The sequence below is a fragment of the Morone saxatilis genome, unplaced genomic scaffold, assembly GCF_004916995.1.
Source record: "Morone saxatilis isolate NCDOM2014 unplaced genomic scaffold, NCSU_SB_2.0 Contig18, whole genome shotgun sequence".
Lineage (NCBI taxonomy): Eukaryota > Metazoa > Chordata > Actinopteri > Moronidae > Morone > Morone saxatilis.
The window spans coordinates 24605937-24620430 of record NW_023339740.1 but is presented as its reverse complement, the minus strand read 5'-3'; the positions used below and the strand labels follow the sequence as shown (position 1 = coordinate 24620430).

Below are 14494 nucleotides of genomic sequence, written 5' to 3'. Positions count from 1 at the left end.
TGTTACACACTGGATCTTTAAATGAAGGAACAGCTGAGGGACTATAAAGAGTTGGAATAGTAGGAATGGGATGAAAGGTGTTGAAATTAGAGAGTTTTTTTCAATGAGCTCAAGTGTATAGAGAGTGAAGTGTTTTACTTGGAATGAAGGTAAGACAGCTGAGGTCTGAGCCCTAAGCACTGCAGTGAGTTGCTGTGTACTAGAAGGAGTTGAGTTGTTTGTATGTGTATTGCTGGGTGTGTATGTGTATCAGTGTGTGTGTGCGACGCCATTTAACAATCCACCTACTGCAGTTAACTGCCAAGGGGCTTCTGGGTCAGGTCGATCATTGATTCACATAAGAGGCTGGAAGCAATGAAAGGAGTTGAAACAGCTGTTTTTATCTGTAAAAAAAAACAACTACTGTGATCAGAGAAGCAGTCTAATCAGCCAAATGTCCCCACCTGGAATTAATGGCTGCCATTGTGATGGTAACTGCTGAGTGTCTCCTGGGTCAGACAGTTGATGTAACAGAGATTAAGGTGTAATCTCTCAGAGAGGGTAATTCCTATAACCTAGATTTTAAAGTTGTGTGTGAGTTTACACGGCTAAACATGTTGCTGTAAAATATGTGTCTCATATGTCAAAAATATGGGAAAGTGAGCTAAAAAGTCCCTTTTTCTGTTTTTCTGACATTTCTGGTCTCAGTTAACACTAGAGTGAATTGTGCAGTTGGATGGCACCACTGTCACTTTGAGGCTCACAGCACATAATGTGTAAGTCTGTTTGTTTAGTTAGTTACACGGTTTGAAATGACAATTTTTGTTCTTCTTAGTTTTGATGTAAAAATGATCTATGAGGAAGTAACGGCTTGACCCCACTATGGGTGCGAAAAACAGATGTGTGCAGTGAAACTTCTCCTTGTTCTGTTTTCAAACACTGTGTAGGAGTTCTTCTTCCTCGGAATGGCTTTGAAATTAAAACAGTCATCGAGTTTACACATCAAAGCTAACTTCCACCGGCTCTGCTGTAACCTAACCTCTGTCTTTTCCTACAGCTCTTCCTGGTTGCTGTTTCACTGACCAGTCTCCTAATAAAACCATGAGGGTCTTCCTCCTGCTTTGCCTGCTGGCACTAGGCAATGCCAAACCCTACCAGCCAATCAATGTCATGGAATTCATGAGAAACTATGACGTCATGATGGCTGATTCGAGTGATGAGGATGACGACGATGACGACGACGATGATGACGATTATGATGACGAGAACTGTCCACCTGGTTGCAATTGCTCACCCAGAGTGGTGCAGTGCTCCGACCAGGGTTAGAGCACACACAGTATGAACGTATCTGGATACACGTTACTGTAAACACAGTCTGTTGAAAGACACCTTGAGTTACATTCATAGATATTGATAAAGGCCTGTTCTTTAATCTAATTTTAAACACTAGGGGGGGAAAAGCATATATTTTATCACATTAACACTCTGGATTGGCACATCCCAGCTACTATAACTTGACTATTCCCTCACTGACTGACTTTAATCTCATGAAACTCTCATTATTGCACCATTGCCACCTAAGGCTATGAAAAAAACTGGGGCAGTTGTAGACTTTCTGATTTTTCATCTCCTGATATGTCACTATTTGAGACCTGACATGGCGGAGTTGGAGTCAGAAAGACTACTATGACTTCTTCACCTGTGCATCTCTGTATTTTATATGTAACACACAGGTGTTGCATTAGCTCTGATCTTTAATCACCCATTCTTGTTTCTGCTAACAGGTCAGATCTCTGTTCCTGAAAAGATTCCTGAAGACACTGTGATCCTAGACCTCCAAAACAACGATATCACTGAGATCACGGAGGACGACTTCAAAGGCCTCCACAAGCTTCATGTAAGAGAAACATTCAGAACTGGTTTACTCTTCACATACAAATGGACACCACATCCTGCTCCTGTTAACATCAAACAAATGTAAACATCAGGTTTGTCTGAAGTTAACTAAGTAAAGAATTACATAAAATCAATCTGATGAAAATTAAGGATTGCAAATAGGTTCCAGTCACATCTCCAACCAATTCTATATCAGCCTACATGCAGCCTTCAGCCTTACGAGATGAATGTCTTTCTGTTCAAAACTCCAGTTGAGGAGTTGGGGCAGTAACAGCGGGTCTGTCTTTGTTCAAGCTGATATTTTCCCAGCTGGGAATTAACCAGACCAAATCAAACTTAAAACTATTATACTGTGCTCTGTCAAAGCAAAGAGTGAGAACAATCTGCAGCCACAGCTCTATGCTAGTACAGCAGCTTGAGATCCAGTGTTAAATGGTGCCACTCTTCCATCCTTACACCTGCTATAATAAGAGCAGAAAAACTGTTTAAATCTACTTTGTTTTATTCTGATTAATTTATCCCACAACAGGGCCTGTTTCTGATCAACAACAAGATCTCTAAGATTCACCCCAAGGCCTTCAGAAACATGGACCATCTCAGATTGCTGTACCTCTCCTACAATATGCTGACTGAAATCCCGGCAAACCTGCCCCCCAATGTCATCGAGCTCCGCTTCCATGAAAACAAGATCAACAGAATCCAGGAGAACGCGTTTAAAGGCCTGAGGAAACTCCATGTGCTGGGTATGACCTGGTTTCAATTTTCTGTACAGTTTAGCAACAATCAGTTTTCTTGAAGACCAGGGGTGTCCAGTACTTTGCAAAGAAGAGATATTTATTCAACCCGGACACTGCAGCAGTTGATTTTATTGATTTAATAATGATTTAGAAAAATATAAGAAGTAATGAATAAACTGCCACACTGTAGTCTTTTGGTTGAATGGTAATCTGCACTTCCAAAATTACCATTTAATCATATGAGTGTTTTCTGATATGCCACCTCTATGGTTAAGGTTTGGTTAAGTTTAGACAAGCCAAACTACTTGGTTAAGGCTAGGAAAAGATGATGCTAATGGTTAAAAGAACCAACACTGACTGTTGTTAGGAGATGGGATGCAAACCCTGGCCTCTAGCATCAAAGTCAGACACTTCTTATTGGTTTAAGTGTAGTTAAATTTAGGGAACCAAAACTATTTGGTAAAGGTAAAGCAAAGATTGTATTCATGGTTAAAGGAACCTTAACTTTGAGGTGTCAAAGTCAGACACTACACAATCATCCACCCCAACCTCTTTCCTGATCAGAAATTTAATCTGGTCATGTCTGCAAGGGTCTGCATGAGGAATATGCTGACAACCACACTGACTGTACAATACAAGACTGCCCAAACAGGCAGTAAGTACAGAACTGTATCCATGTTTGCCCTGCTGTCCAAATCCAGATCTAATTTGGAGTATATCAGGGACTTCATAGGTTTTTACTACAGTTTAGTCTAATTAATCACTCACTAAAAGGCCCTGTAAAGTGTTACTTAACATGCTACAGTCTTAGAAGTCACTCTCATTTACAAAATAAGGCTGAATCACATTCAAATGATGATTGAAAACAGACACCACAGCACTTTTTTTTACAAGAAGTTGTACCACAGATAGCCCTGACAGAATACTACTGACTATAATAGACTGAATTAAATATTTCAATCAAGCCAAGCTTTTACTTATTATCAAAAGATTATTCAGATTACTTTTTGTAGGCTTTTTCAACATCATTTCTTGATGAACTGTATGTATGGATATGTAAACAAAGTTGATCAGATATCTAAGAGTAACTGACTACTGTGATTCACTTGATGTATGTTCTCTACCGTAATTAGGATATATAATTGATCATTAATAATTAAACCAGATTTTTTTGTGCTTGTCCAAACAGAGCTGGGCGCAAACCCTCTGACCAATGCTGGAATTGAGATGGGAGCTTTTAATGGCTTGTCTTCCCTGTATATTGGTATAGCAGAGGCCAAACTAACTGCTGTACCAAAAGGTAAAATATCACTAACCTCATGTTTAAACAAAGGAATGGTGCCTTTCCTTCCCCCCTCATTCACCCACCTACAGTCTTACACTGGACCTCAACTGTACAACTAAATGAGGCATAAACACTGCTAATATCTTTTAATATAACACATTGATTTAACAGGTATGTTTTTTAAATAATCTATCCTTAACATTAGTTATGTTTGATGTGTTTTGTATCTCCCAGCTCTCCCATCCTCCATCACGGAGTTGAACTTGGACTACAACAAGATCTCTAAGGTGGAAGTAGAAGACTTCATCAGATATAAAAATCTGCAGAGGTGAATACCCACAACAAATGATCCCAGAAACTAATATTTTCCAATAAGTTATAAGTTTGTGCAGGCTATTGTTCAATTTAATTCTTATTTACTGTATATTTAAGGTTTGCTGGTAAACATGACAAACATTTACTGTTAATACTCAAAGGTTAAATTGACACCATAAAACATCACGTTGTCTGTGTATGTTAATACAATTTGATAACATAAATATTTCATTTAACAGTATAACAGTATTTGTGTCCTCTAAGCTGCCAGGTCTGCAATTCAGAAATTCACTTTTTATCTTCATCGCCATGCAGTGGCTCTGTTTATGTGTAATTCAGAATGGGAAGTTTAAATATAGGTATGTTTGTTTTTTTGGTATTTGATTTGTAAATCTATGTTTGTCACTCTGATGATTGATTGAAGTAGTGATTCCTGTCAACTTTTATTTGCCACCTTTACAGGCTAAGACTGGGTTTTAACCAGATCAAGTTTGTAGAAAATGGCAGCTTGGTCACCATCCCAAACGTCCGGGAGATCCACCTGGACAACAACCGCCTGAAAAAGGTCCCACCAGGCCTCAACTCCCTGCGCTACCTCCAGGTGATATAGACACTGCAACTATCAGTATCAGTAGATTAAAGTGCATGTCACAAAACTGAAAAAGTCTGCTGAGTTTAGTTAACAGTAAAGTTAGGACAGGGCTCAAAGCTATCAAGTCCACTCTGAGGGAAGGGCTTCTGAGAAGATGCATGCAGCCACTTCGTCCAGAGGTGTTGGTCGACAAGGTAGATTTTTTTCTCTTTATGCATGGAGATCAAACTAAAATGACAAAAGTTGCAGTGGCAGAGGGTAAAATAAATCAGGTATGCAGCCCTGACCTCCATCTACCCGGCTGTATCCACCAGCTCATCCTAGAGTTTCCCAAGATTCCCATGTACAAGTAAAAAAAAGCCCAGATGGAGGCATCCGGATCTCATGACTAAATCACCTCAAGTGCTCTTAATCAATCTTCCTTTCACTGAGAAGGAGCAGCTGTTTTACTCCAAGCTCCTTCCAGATGTTTGCACGTCCGCTTTGTCTGAAAACAGCCCATTCACCCTGCAGAGAAAAACTCATTCTGGCTGCTTGTATCCACTAAAGTACAGTATCTCATTGTTTTGCTCACCATTGTAGGTGAGGGTTGGAACATAAATCGACTACTAAATCAAGAACTTGGTCTTAAACCTCAGCTCCCTTTTTACCACCAAAGAGTACAACCAGTACAGCACCTGCTTCACTGCTGATGCTGCACCAATCCACCTGTCACTCCGTCTTGCCCTCACAAGATACCTAAAGTTTTTTACTTTTCCCCCAAATCTCATAGTGTAGCTTACGTAGATGTTGCAGAAAGGGCAGCCAAGTCTTTAATGTGTAACTTAAACTATGCTGCTTTCACATTAGGAGTTTCCTTCAGGTCAACCTGGAGATACAAAAATGCCAAATTTTTTAACTTGTAATTCAGACTGTTCCAGTCTTTCTCTCCTGATCTAAAAGATTGTGATTTTCCAAGATAGCAGTTAAGCAGCATTAGAACAGAACTCCTTATCGTGGTTGGTTTACTGACAAGGTAGAAGAATGTCTGATTAAAAACAAATTATCTCTGTCTGTTTAGGTGATCTTTCTCCATGGCAACAAGATCAGCAGTGTTGGAGTCAACGACTTCTGTCCCATCAGGCCCAATGTCAAGAAAAACCTGTACACAGGCATCAGTCTGTTTGCCAATCCTGTTAAATACTGGGACATCCAGCCAGCCACCTTTCGCTGTGTGACCGGACGGAGGGGCGTTCAGCTCGGAAACTTCAGAAAGTAGAAGTAGGGAGTGAAAACAGTGCGTTCCAGACAGCTCATAAATGGAGAACTGCCAATATCTTTGTTACAGTATAAGGAAGGAGCTGGAAATGATTTGGATAGATATGTGCATTCCTAAAGTGCAAGCTGTTCAGGAAATTAGAAAAACAAGTCATTATATTGATGTATATTAGAAACTGTAGTACATGTTGAATGCTGGTTCAATTTACACATAGAAGTTCTTGGCCAGGGGAAAAAACTAAATGTAGTCTGGATGTTGTTGCACAAAATGAATATTAAACCATAAGCTACTACACTAAGACAATGTTTTCAGTAAGTATACAGGGGATGGATGTAATAACATGAACAGATGTACATTATAATGAAATTCAGCACAAGAACCCTGCCTACCTTTGTGAGGTATATTCTGTAAAGTGATCCTTATCATTTGTCCCTCAAATTTTGCTGTATGAACTTTCCCAGGAATAAAGCGCCTCCCTCTGGTCACCTTTTGAGCAAAACCACCCAATGACTTGACTTAAGTAGATTAGCTGTAAAATTGGAAAACTGACTTTTTTCCTCTTTTGTCATTTTCTTACATATTATATTTAAGTCTTTTTAAAGTTGAGACATTGTTTATGATAATTACAATGTCACTATAGGTCATAGATAAGAGAAGATAAGACATCCCTCCCAGCATAAGTCTGTAGAGTCAATGTATGAAACTGGCATTATTTAGTGCAATAAGTCACTTTGAAGCCGATGTCGGTCTTTATGTGGATGTTTTATATTATCTCAGTGCATGTCTGTATTGTCTTTATTTAGAAGCTGAAAGCTACGTGTCAGACTGGATTATACATTGATGTAAACCCAAAACGTGAATTGATTTTAATGAACTATAGTAACCAAGTGAACTACAGTTATCACTGAAATTATTAGGAGGTAATGTAATTCCCAACCCGGAATGTCTGAAAGCATCTTCTTTACAAACAGGTCCCTGTTTCCTCCAGTGATGTTTCTGAAATGGTGCTATATTTATTTAGTATGTCTTTAAATAAAACCTGGAACACCTCCCCATTTATGTCTTTACTTTTTGTCAAAGTGTGTTCATATTCTCTTGTCCTCTAGGAGAAACTTGTGATTTTAGGCTCTATAAATAAATTTGACTTAATGTATCAGACAAAGCTTGAATACAACGATGTATGGCAAATGTAAATGGGCAAGGTACTAGTTGTAAAGATAGTAGGAGAAAGAAAGTAACATAAAAGGTTACTGAAGATCAGAAATCACCAACTCTGCATACTGTAGTTTTATTTAAGTAACTGATTTTAAAAAGGCAAAATTGTGTTCAAATAACTTTCGAACCAAATGGAAAGAGTCTTATGTAGATTGAATTCTTAGAAGAGCTGCAACTAACAATTTTATGTAATAATAGTTACAAATAACAGTCATATAAAAATAGTGAAAAATTTAAATCAAAGGTTTTCAGAGCCTACGTTTACATCTTCAAATGCCTGTGTACTACTGTCCAAGATATTCAGTTTACAATGATATATAGAACCAGAAAATCCTCACACTGGAGAAGCTGGGACCAACAAATGTTTGGCAGTTTTGCTTGAAACAGTTAATAGATTATCAAAACTATTGCTCTTCTAACTGCTTTTGATCAACTAGTCAATCACGTAATCTACGTAATGTTCCTTCGTGACAACCACTCTCAACATACTTTAGGAGGTACAGCTGTGTTAGGTAAAAATATATAAGTGATCAGTTTGACCAGAAAAAAAGCGAGTTCTCCACTTTCCCTCCAGCTTAATGTTTTTACTGGGACCAGTGCTGGTTTCTCTGGTAGGAGGCTGATAAAGACCAGTTCAGCAATTCCTTTATCTACCAGCAGATGTCACTGCACACTAAAGAGTTACACACAGTTCTCTTGGTGTCAGTGGAGGTCAGGAGATTGATCCAGAACGAGGACACCCACGAGTGATTGGTTCAGATTTTAAGTCTATAGTGTTGAGAAACCGTGGCTTCGTGGGAGACTGTCCCTCTATTCTGCAGGACAATACAGGGGACCATTTTTAAATTAAATTACATTATGCTGTGGGTTGCCAATGCTTTGCTATAGTTATGGTTGCCAAGTCAGTCTACTCTACTAATACTTCTAAAATGAGGAACTCTCTAGTAGCCAGATTTATCTGGAAAATAGTTAAAGGAGGAGAGTCATGTAAATGCTACAATATGTTATTAATACAGTAAAATATAAAAAATGTTTCTACTTATGCCAAATACTTTTCATCACATAGAACTATGTCTTGTATATTATTTTATCTGCACAATTCAGCCTGACAGCTTTGGTATCTCATTTACAACAAATAAAGCAGGGTTGCACAATGTCAAAGTCATTTCTAAAGATGGAGCCACGTAAGTGTGTGGCAGGGTTGAAGGTAGCCCTGATCCACGACTGTTGTCTTACGTATTACAGTTATGGGTAGCCATCTGAAACTCTTACAGGAGGAATGTTTAAAATACAAACTGGATGGCAGAAAACCTTTTTAGCGACTAATATAGTGAGGAAAGAATGAAAGCGGGTGGTAAAGAAAAACAAATAAATCTTTAAACCATTGATTCATTCCCCCAATATTTCAAAAGTATCCACCAACACAATAAAGTTCCCATGTAGGCCAATTTTTAATGAACAGATGGCGCACAGGACTCATCCAGACCACATTCTGGAGATCTGTTCAGACTCATCAATAAAAACCAGTAAAACTGAGTAAACCAGATTGAGCTTGATAATGGGTATTTGTATGTTCCTGGAAATTTTTACAGCTGTAAGAATGGGTTTGTTTTTTAATTTGAATGGCCTACGTGTTTATACTCAAAAAGTAAGTAATCTACAAAAGCCTATCTTTATTGTTTTTTGCCAGCATTTTCATGAAGAACAGTATTATTTTAATCCATTCATCCAATCCACTTATCTTTAAGATGGTCGTGGGGCAACTGAAGCCAATCCCAGCTGACATTTTGCTTGGGTGGTGCCATTGGAGTAGCCTATGTTATTTGCTCAAATTAGGTCTTTTCTCTCCCGACCTGATCTCAAGGTCACACATGCTGTTATATCATCTCAGTATATACAGACGGGTGACAAATTAAAGGAAATAACAGTTTATTATTATCATTATCACTAATACAAACCTGGATTAATTGATTTTTTTGACTTGTGTTCGTGTCCGCATGATGTCATTCTCCTTTAACGCTCAACCAACTTCGGAGAAAAAAATATGTCTCTTTAGCTGCGTGATGTTCCCCTTTCTAGTCTCTCTAACTTTGCCTGTCTGCCATTTGTTGCTGGGCAGGTAGCGTACAGTGAGTTTATCAGAGCAGACATTTGCTGAAAACAGCTGGCTGCCGCTGCTTTCTGTTTGGCTTCAGTGGGCAAAAATTCCATTAAAACCTTTCAGCATACTGTAAGACAAGTAATCTGAGAGAAAAGGCTTTAGAAAATGTAGTCTTTGACAGACGACTTTGACCAATCATAGGTCATTTCAGAGATGCACGTTTACGTCCCTTTAGATGGTAAAAGCCAGATTTATTGGCGAAAAATACTGCAGGAAATCCAGCAACTTGTGATTTCCAAACACTCCTTTGCCTACAGCAGCATACAGTACAAAACACATCCTGGCGTCCTTTAGACTTATTTTGTTCGATGCCATGACGACTGGCAAAGAAGCATCATGGCATGCACTAGCCTCTCATCCCGCTGTTCTACAGCGACAGCTGCCTCTGAAGCCTGGGTCACTCTGCCCTGGGGCCACTAAGTGCTGGAGCAGCGTCTTTGAGAAGACGACTCATGGCAAGAAGGACCAGGGTCTTGGTGAGGCTCACGCCGGAGACAGCGAGCCCTATACGTGACATGAGGTGTCGCAGGGAACCGGACCGACTGCTTTTGCTGCCGTACAATCTTCTGGGTTTGGTGTGAGGGGCTTAGCGGAGCAATACGAGCAGCAGAGAGAGACGTGGAAGGTTTTGCGTTGTTTATGTTCAACTGTTGCCGACATCAGCAGCTTTAAGGGTGCTGAGAGCAAAACAAAACCAGTAAACTTTTGGGTCATGCTGCAATAACACACAATAAGCAGAGAGATGCTGAAAACAATCTGTAGAGATGATTAGAACAACAGAGTTGGTGATAATTCTCTGTGGCTCGCTCACTACGGGCTACAGGACGTACTTCCAGGAATGTGATGTTCCTGTTTAAAGGTTGTTTGTGTGTGATATATACTGATGAAGGATCTATCTTGTGTAAAACAATGGGATGTCAGTGATGGAGAAAAAAGGCACTGGGAATTAGCCATTTTCCAGTAAATTCAGGTGCCTATTACATTAGGTCTTTGTGGAAATTACTGGACCCAAACATTTCTTCATTCTTGCTCAGCTGACAAAAACAATTCAAACAGTGAAACACACACACAGACAGGAATGATGAATGTGATGAAACCAATGTGAAAACGTGACGGACTGTGAGTGTTTTCTTTGCCCTCTCAGTCTCTCTGGGAGGCCCCTGTCAAACAGCAGCCAGCTCTCTGCAGACTCCCAGAAACCCAACACCTGCAAGCTGCCTTTGTCAGATCCATCTTTACCTGAAACTGATATCTACAGACCACAGAAAATGAGGCAGAGCTACAGTACAGTACAGCAACGTAGTGCTGCGGATGGTTTGCTTCTCGACTGTTTTGTCTTTTTAAATGAAGACTCGTTTTTACTGTGGATGGGGTGGAGGGGAGCTGCCTCTCTCTCTTTCTCCAGGAAACATATGGAACAGATCTGCCGGTTGGCCAGGCCTCGTTCTGCCACGTCTCACAGCCACACACACACACAAAGACATACACACACAGAAAATGGTCCTAACTTGAAGGTTTTTAACTCTCTTCACCCTCTGCTTTCACTCCTCTTACTCATTTTCTCTATCTTCTCTCCCGTCTTCCACTTTGTTCTCCATCCATGCCGGTCAACGATATGAAGATGCTCCACATGTTAAAGTAGAGTGCGTGTTAATTGTGTCCCAAGTCAGCTGCCGCCTCCTTCAAGTGTGGACAAAAAGGGTCATAACAGCTTAACAAGGTCCGTTCTAAGAGGCTGAGAGAAAACCAGCTCAGAAATACAACCTTCTTTTAAGTTTTTGTATCCTAATTGCAACAATAAGTATCCAACAATGTGTTTTTCCAAAGCGTTTCATAATGGATAGCATTTTATGGCTCCCCACATCACCTAAAATTAGGTGCTTTAACTATGACATTTTATTAATTATTTTTTACTTTTTTAAAATATACTATAGGCTTATTAAGCTTCAAGCAGTGGTGCTAATTGATACAGCAAAAGCCATATATCAAAGTGAGTGAGGTGATTTTGTTTTAACCGTCATCTAATAACTACATTAATTAGATACATCAGGATCTCTCTGATTCTGCTCAATCATGAAGCGTGAGGAAAGACCCACAGCTGCACTGCAGGTCAGACAAGTTGAAGTTAGTTTGATTATCACCAGCTGAACAGCTGTTTTAGAGTCTGCATTGAGTTTAAAGTTCACACTGACCTGATCTGCTTTGTATCTTTAATGGTTGGGATATATATTTTTTATTTTACCATTTTTTTGTATCACATTTGCAACCATCAGTCCTTAGCCGCGCTATATTTTTGTACTTAATTCTGTGTAGTTGTGATGATGCAATATTCCCACAAAGATCACTAAAGTATCAGTCAGTCTCATCTTTTTCTCCTCCTTTTCCTCTTTTAGTCGCCTCCTCCTCACCAGGCCTCAGTAAGTTCTTTCAGGTGAAATGCTCCTGGACACTTCTTCTGTCTTTAACTGTAAATCTGTGATATGTGTCGGATTTATTGTGCCTTCTCGGGAACGTGTCTACTTTAAAAGCTGTTTAACTGCCTGGAGAGATAAATCAACTGTCCCTCTCTGCCGTTCAAATATTTAAAATCCAAAAACAACAAATTCAGATCACTTTTTCAAGCTTCTATCCTGTCCTCCTCTTCAGCCTCCTTTACCACTCAAACAGCTGTGTATGATAATAATAATAACAATAATAATAATAACAATAATAATGTATAATAAGACTATAAGTACGTCACTGTCTCAGATGATGAACTGTAGATGGGGTGTAAGCTCCAACAGCTCTGTGGGAACCGCACCAATGAGGATCAACTTTATAACTTTATAGATTTGATTGCAAAGATCTTTGCAATCAAATCTTTAAGTATTCTAAACACAAAGTCTTCTTTAAATCTTACTATAGTTTAGTGCTCTTTAAACGTAGATTAGTGTCAGACACAAAGTTCATAATCCAAATTGACTTGTCATAATGAATTAACTTTACACTGCCAGTTGAAAGGGTTTAATTTTCAAACTTGCCTGCACTTTGGAGTTTGGTTTGAGCAAAATGAGACTCAAGCTTTCTAAACTCGAGTTTGATGATAATTAAATATTTGATGCCTGAAGTGTCAGAAATATTTTCCATCAAAGACACTTTGGGAGAAACGTTGGGATTTTATAGTTTGCCATTTCTAAAAATATCTTTGACACGTTTGTCTTCAGATGGAGTGAATGACATTGGTTATACTGTGAGCCTGGAAGAAACTGGTTATAGGCCAACAAAAGAGGCAGAGGAGGCACAGAGGGAGCTCAGGTTTCCAGAGTATAAACTGAGGACAAAGTGGGCAATGGTAGAGTCATTAAGCAGGAGAGGGCGACTACTTTCAGCCACTCCGCTGATTATTGGAGACCCGAAAACCTCATCAATCACTTTACAACTCACTGATGAATTCAAGGCTACTGAAGTATCACTCCAAATTCTCATTAACTTTCCAGCAAGAAGAATGTGAGTGTTTTCAAATCTCAAATCAACTTTTAAAAGACTCACTACCCCAAATGTGCCCACCCTGCTTCTTCCTGCTATCTCAAGCTTCTTGTCAAAAAGCTACAGATGAGTCCTCCCTCTGCAGACGAAAAATAAGTGAAGCATCGTTGTATGGACCACTATGACGTACAAGACGATGGTTCCCTCAATGCAGCGAAGCAGGAAGTTACCAACGGAGAGTTTGAGTAAAAAATTTTACCTTTGTTTTCTCTTCCAAGTATATTTGTCTAACCCAGGGATTTATTTCTAACTGGTGATCGTCTGACTGTCTCTTGACCTGTCAGACTTCTTGTTAGTGATGCCTTTGAGCCTCTATATCTCATCTGCCAATAAGACCAAGGTTTTTATAAGCCAAAATCAGTAAAGATTTGGATCAGTAAGAAAAATTAATTATGAAATCAGATTTTTTACATATCCATCATTCATATATTCAAAATGTTTACGCAGTAGGCCTAATCATCATAACAGATAAAATACAATTTTGTCTAACCCCTGTCAATACTTTAGCCAACTAAAATGTAAAAAAAAGCTTGTTGACTCACTAAAACTTCTTCTTAAAAGTTCGTCTACACCATAGACAATAATATAGACGTAGTGATGTCACCCATAGGTTTCTGAAGAGCCAGTGTGAAGCTCAGTCGGCCGTCATCATCTTGGCAACTTCTGACTTCACCGGCTCCCAGCTAATCCAAAAATAGATGTGCAGTGTAGATAGACCTGACGGAGACCAAATGGAGCCTGGCTGCTAAACCAGCCACCCAGGGTGCAAAATTAATATTTTGTGTTGAATGGCTCAAATGTTTAAATTATCAGGCACTTAACAGATCATCATTGTTTTTTTGGATGGTGACTAAAGCAAATCTACCACCCTGAACCTACCTGCCACTCAAAGCGATCACGTCCTTACGCAAAACATTAAACATTAATATGAAAATGGGTGAATTATCCACCCCATGCACAGTTGCCATGAACAGTTGAATTAGCTATAGAGACCAAAACAGTTTTTGACCCCAGTCACCAAGGTCTTCACAAGGAGATTCGGCGATCCAGTTGTTCAGTTGTTTCAGTGTGAATGGAGATCTTTATTAAAACAACCTAAAAATACAACGCAGACTGTCGTTGCATGTGAATAGCGTTGTCAAAAATAATCTGGATTAGTGAACATATAGTCTTAATCAATTTCTGCTTCTGATCAAATTTTTGGTTATGTTTTTAAATGCACATAGAAAAAAAACACCCATTTGATTATTTTGGGATATGGTCAGGACAGTAAGTTCTTATTCTTGTTTTCAGTCTTGCACATTTTCTGCAAAGTTAACAATTACAAGTCCAAGCATCAAACACAATTAAAGCTGCAAGCAGCGATGAACGGGACCGAGCAGCCGGGGCGTGTCGGGGTGTGCTGTGGCTGCGTCACGTGCTGGCGTAACATGTGCGAACCACGCCACGCAACGCTTACTTCCTGTTGCCAGTAGGTGGCGCTATCACTATATCTGAATATTGTCATGTAGACGTGTTCAGGGTGGGACTG

General features: G+C 39.4%; 2 protein-coding genes across 2 annotated transcripts in view; one reads left to right on the top strand and one right to left on the bottom strand.

Annotated features, from left to right (window-relative positions):
* The window catches only part of aspn (asporin (LRR class 1)), a 9985-nt gene extending 2868 nt beyond the window's left edge, over positions 1 to 7117 (top strand). Inside the window, exons 2-8 of the mRNA XM_035662387.1 lie at positions 1037 to 1300; positions 1764 to 1876; positions 2405 to 2618; positions 3802 to 3912; positions 4132 to 4225; positions 4675 to 4813; positions 5865 to 7117. Of these exons, the coding sequence (XP_035518280.1) occupies positions 1081 to 1300; positions 1764 to 1876; positions 2405 to 2618; positions 3802 to 3912; positions 4132 to 4225; positions 4675 to 4813; positions 5865 to 6062 (1089 nt within the window). The 5' untranslated portion in view covers positions 1037 to 1080 and the 3' untranslated portion in view covers positions 6063 to 7117. The remainder of the gene's footprint in view (positions 1 to 1036; positions 1301 to 1763; positions 1877 to 2404; positions 2619 to 3801; positions 3913 to 4131; positions 4226 to 4674; positions 4814 to 5864) is intronic.
* The window catches only part of cenpp (centromere protein P), an 88964-nt gene that overhangs the window by 36036 nt on the left and 38434 nt on the right, over positions 1 to 14494 (bottom strand). The window lies entirely within an intron of this gene.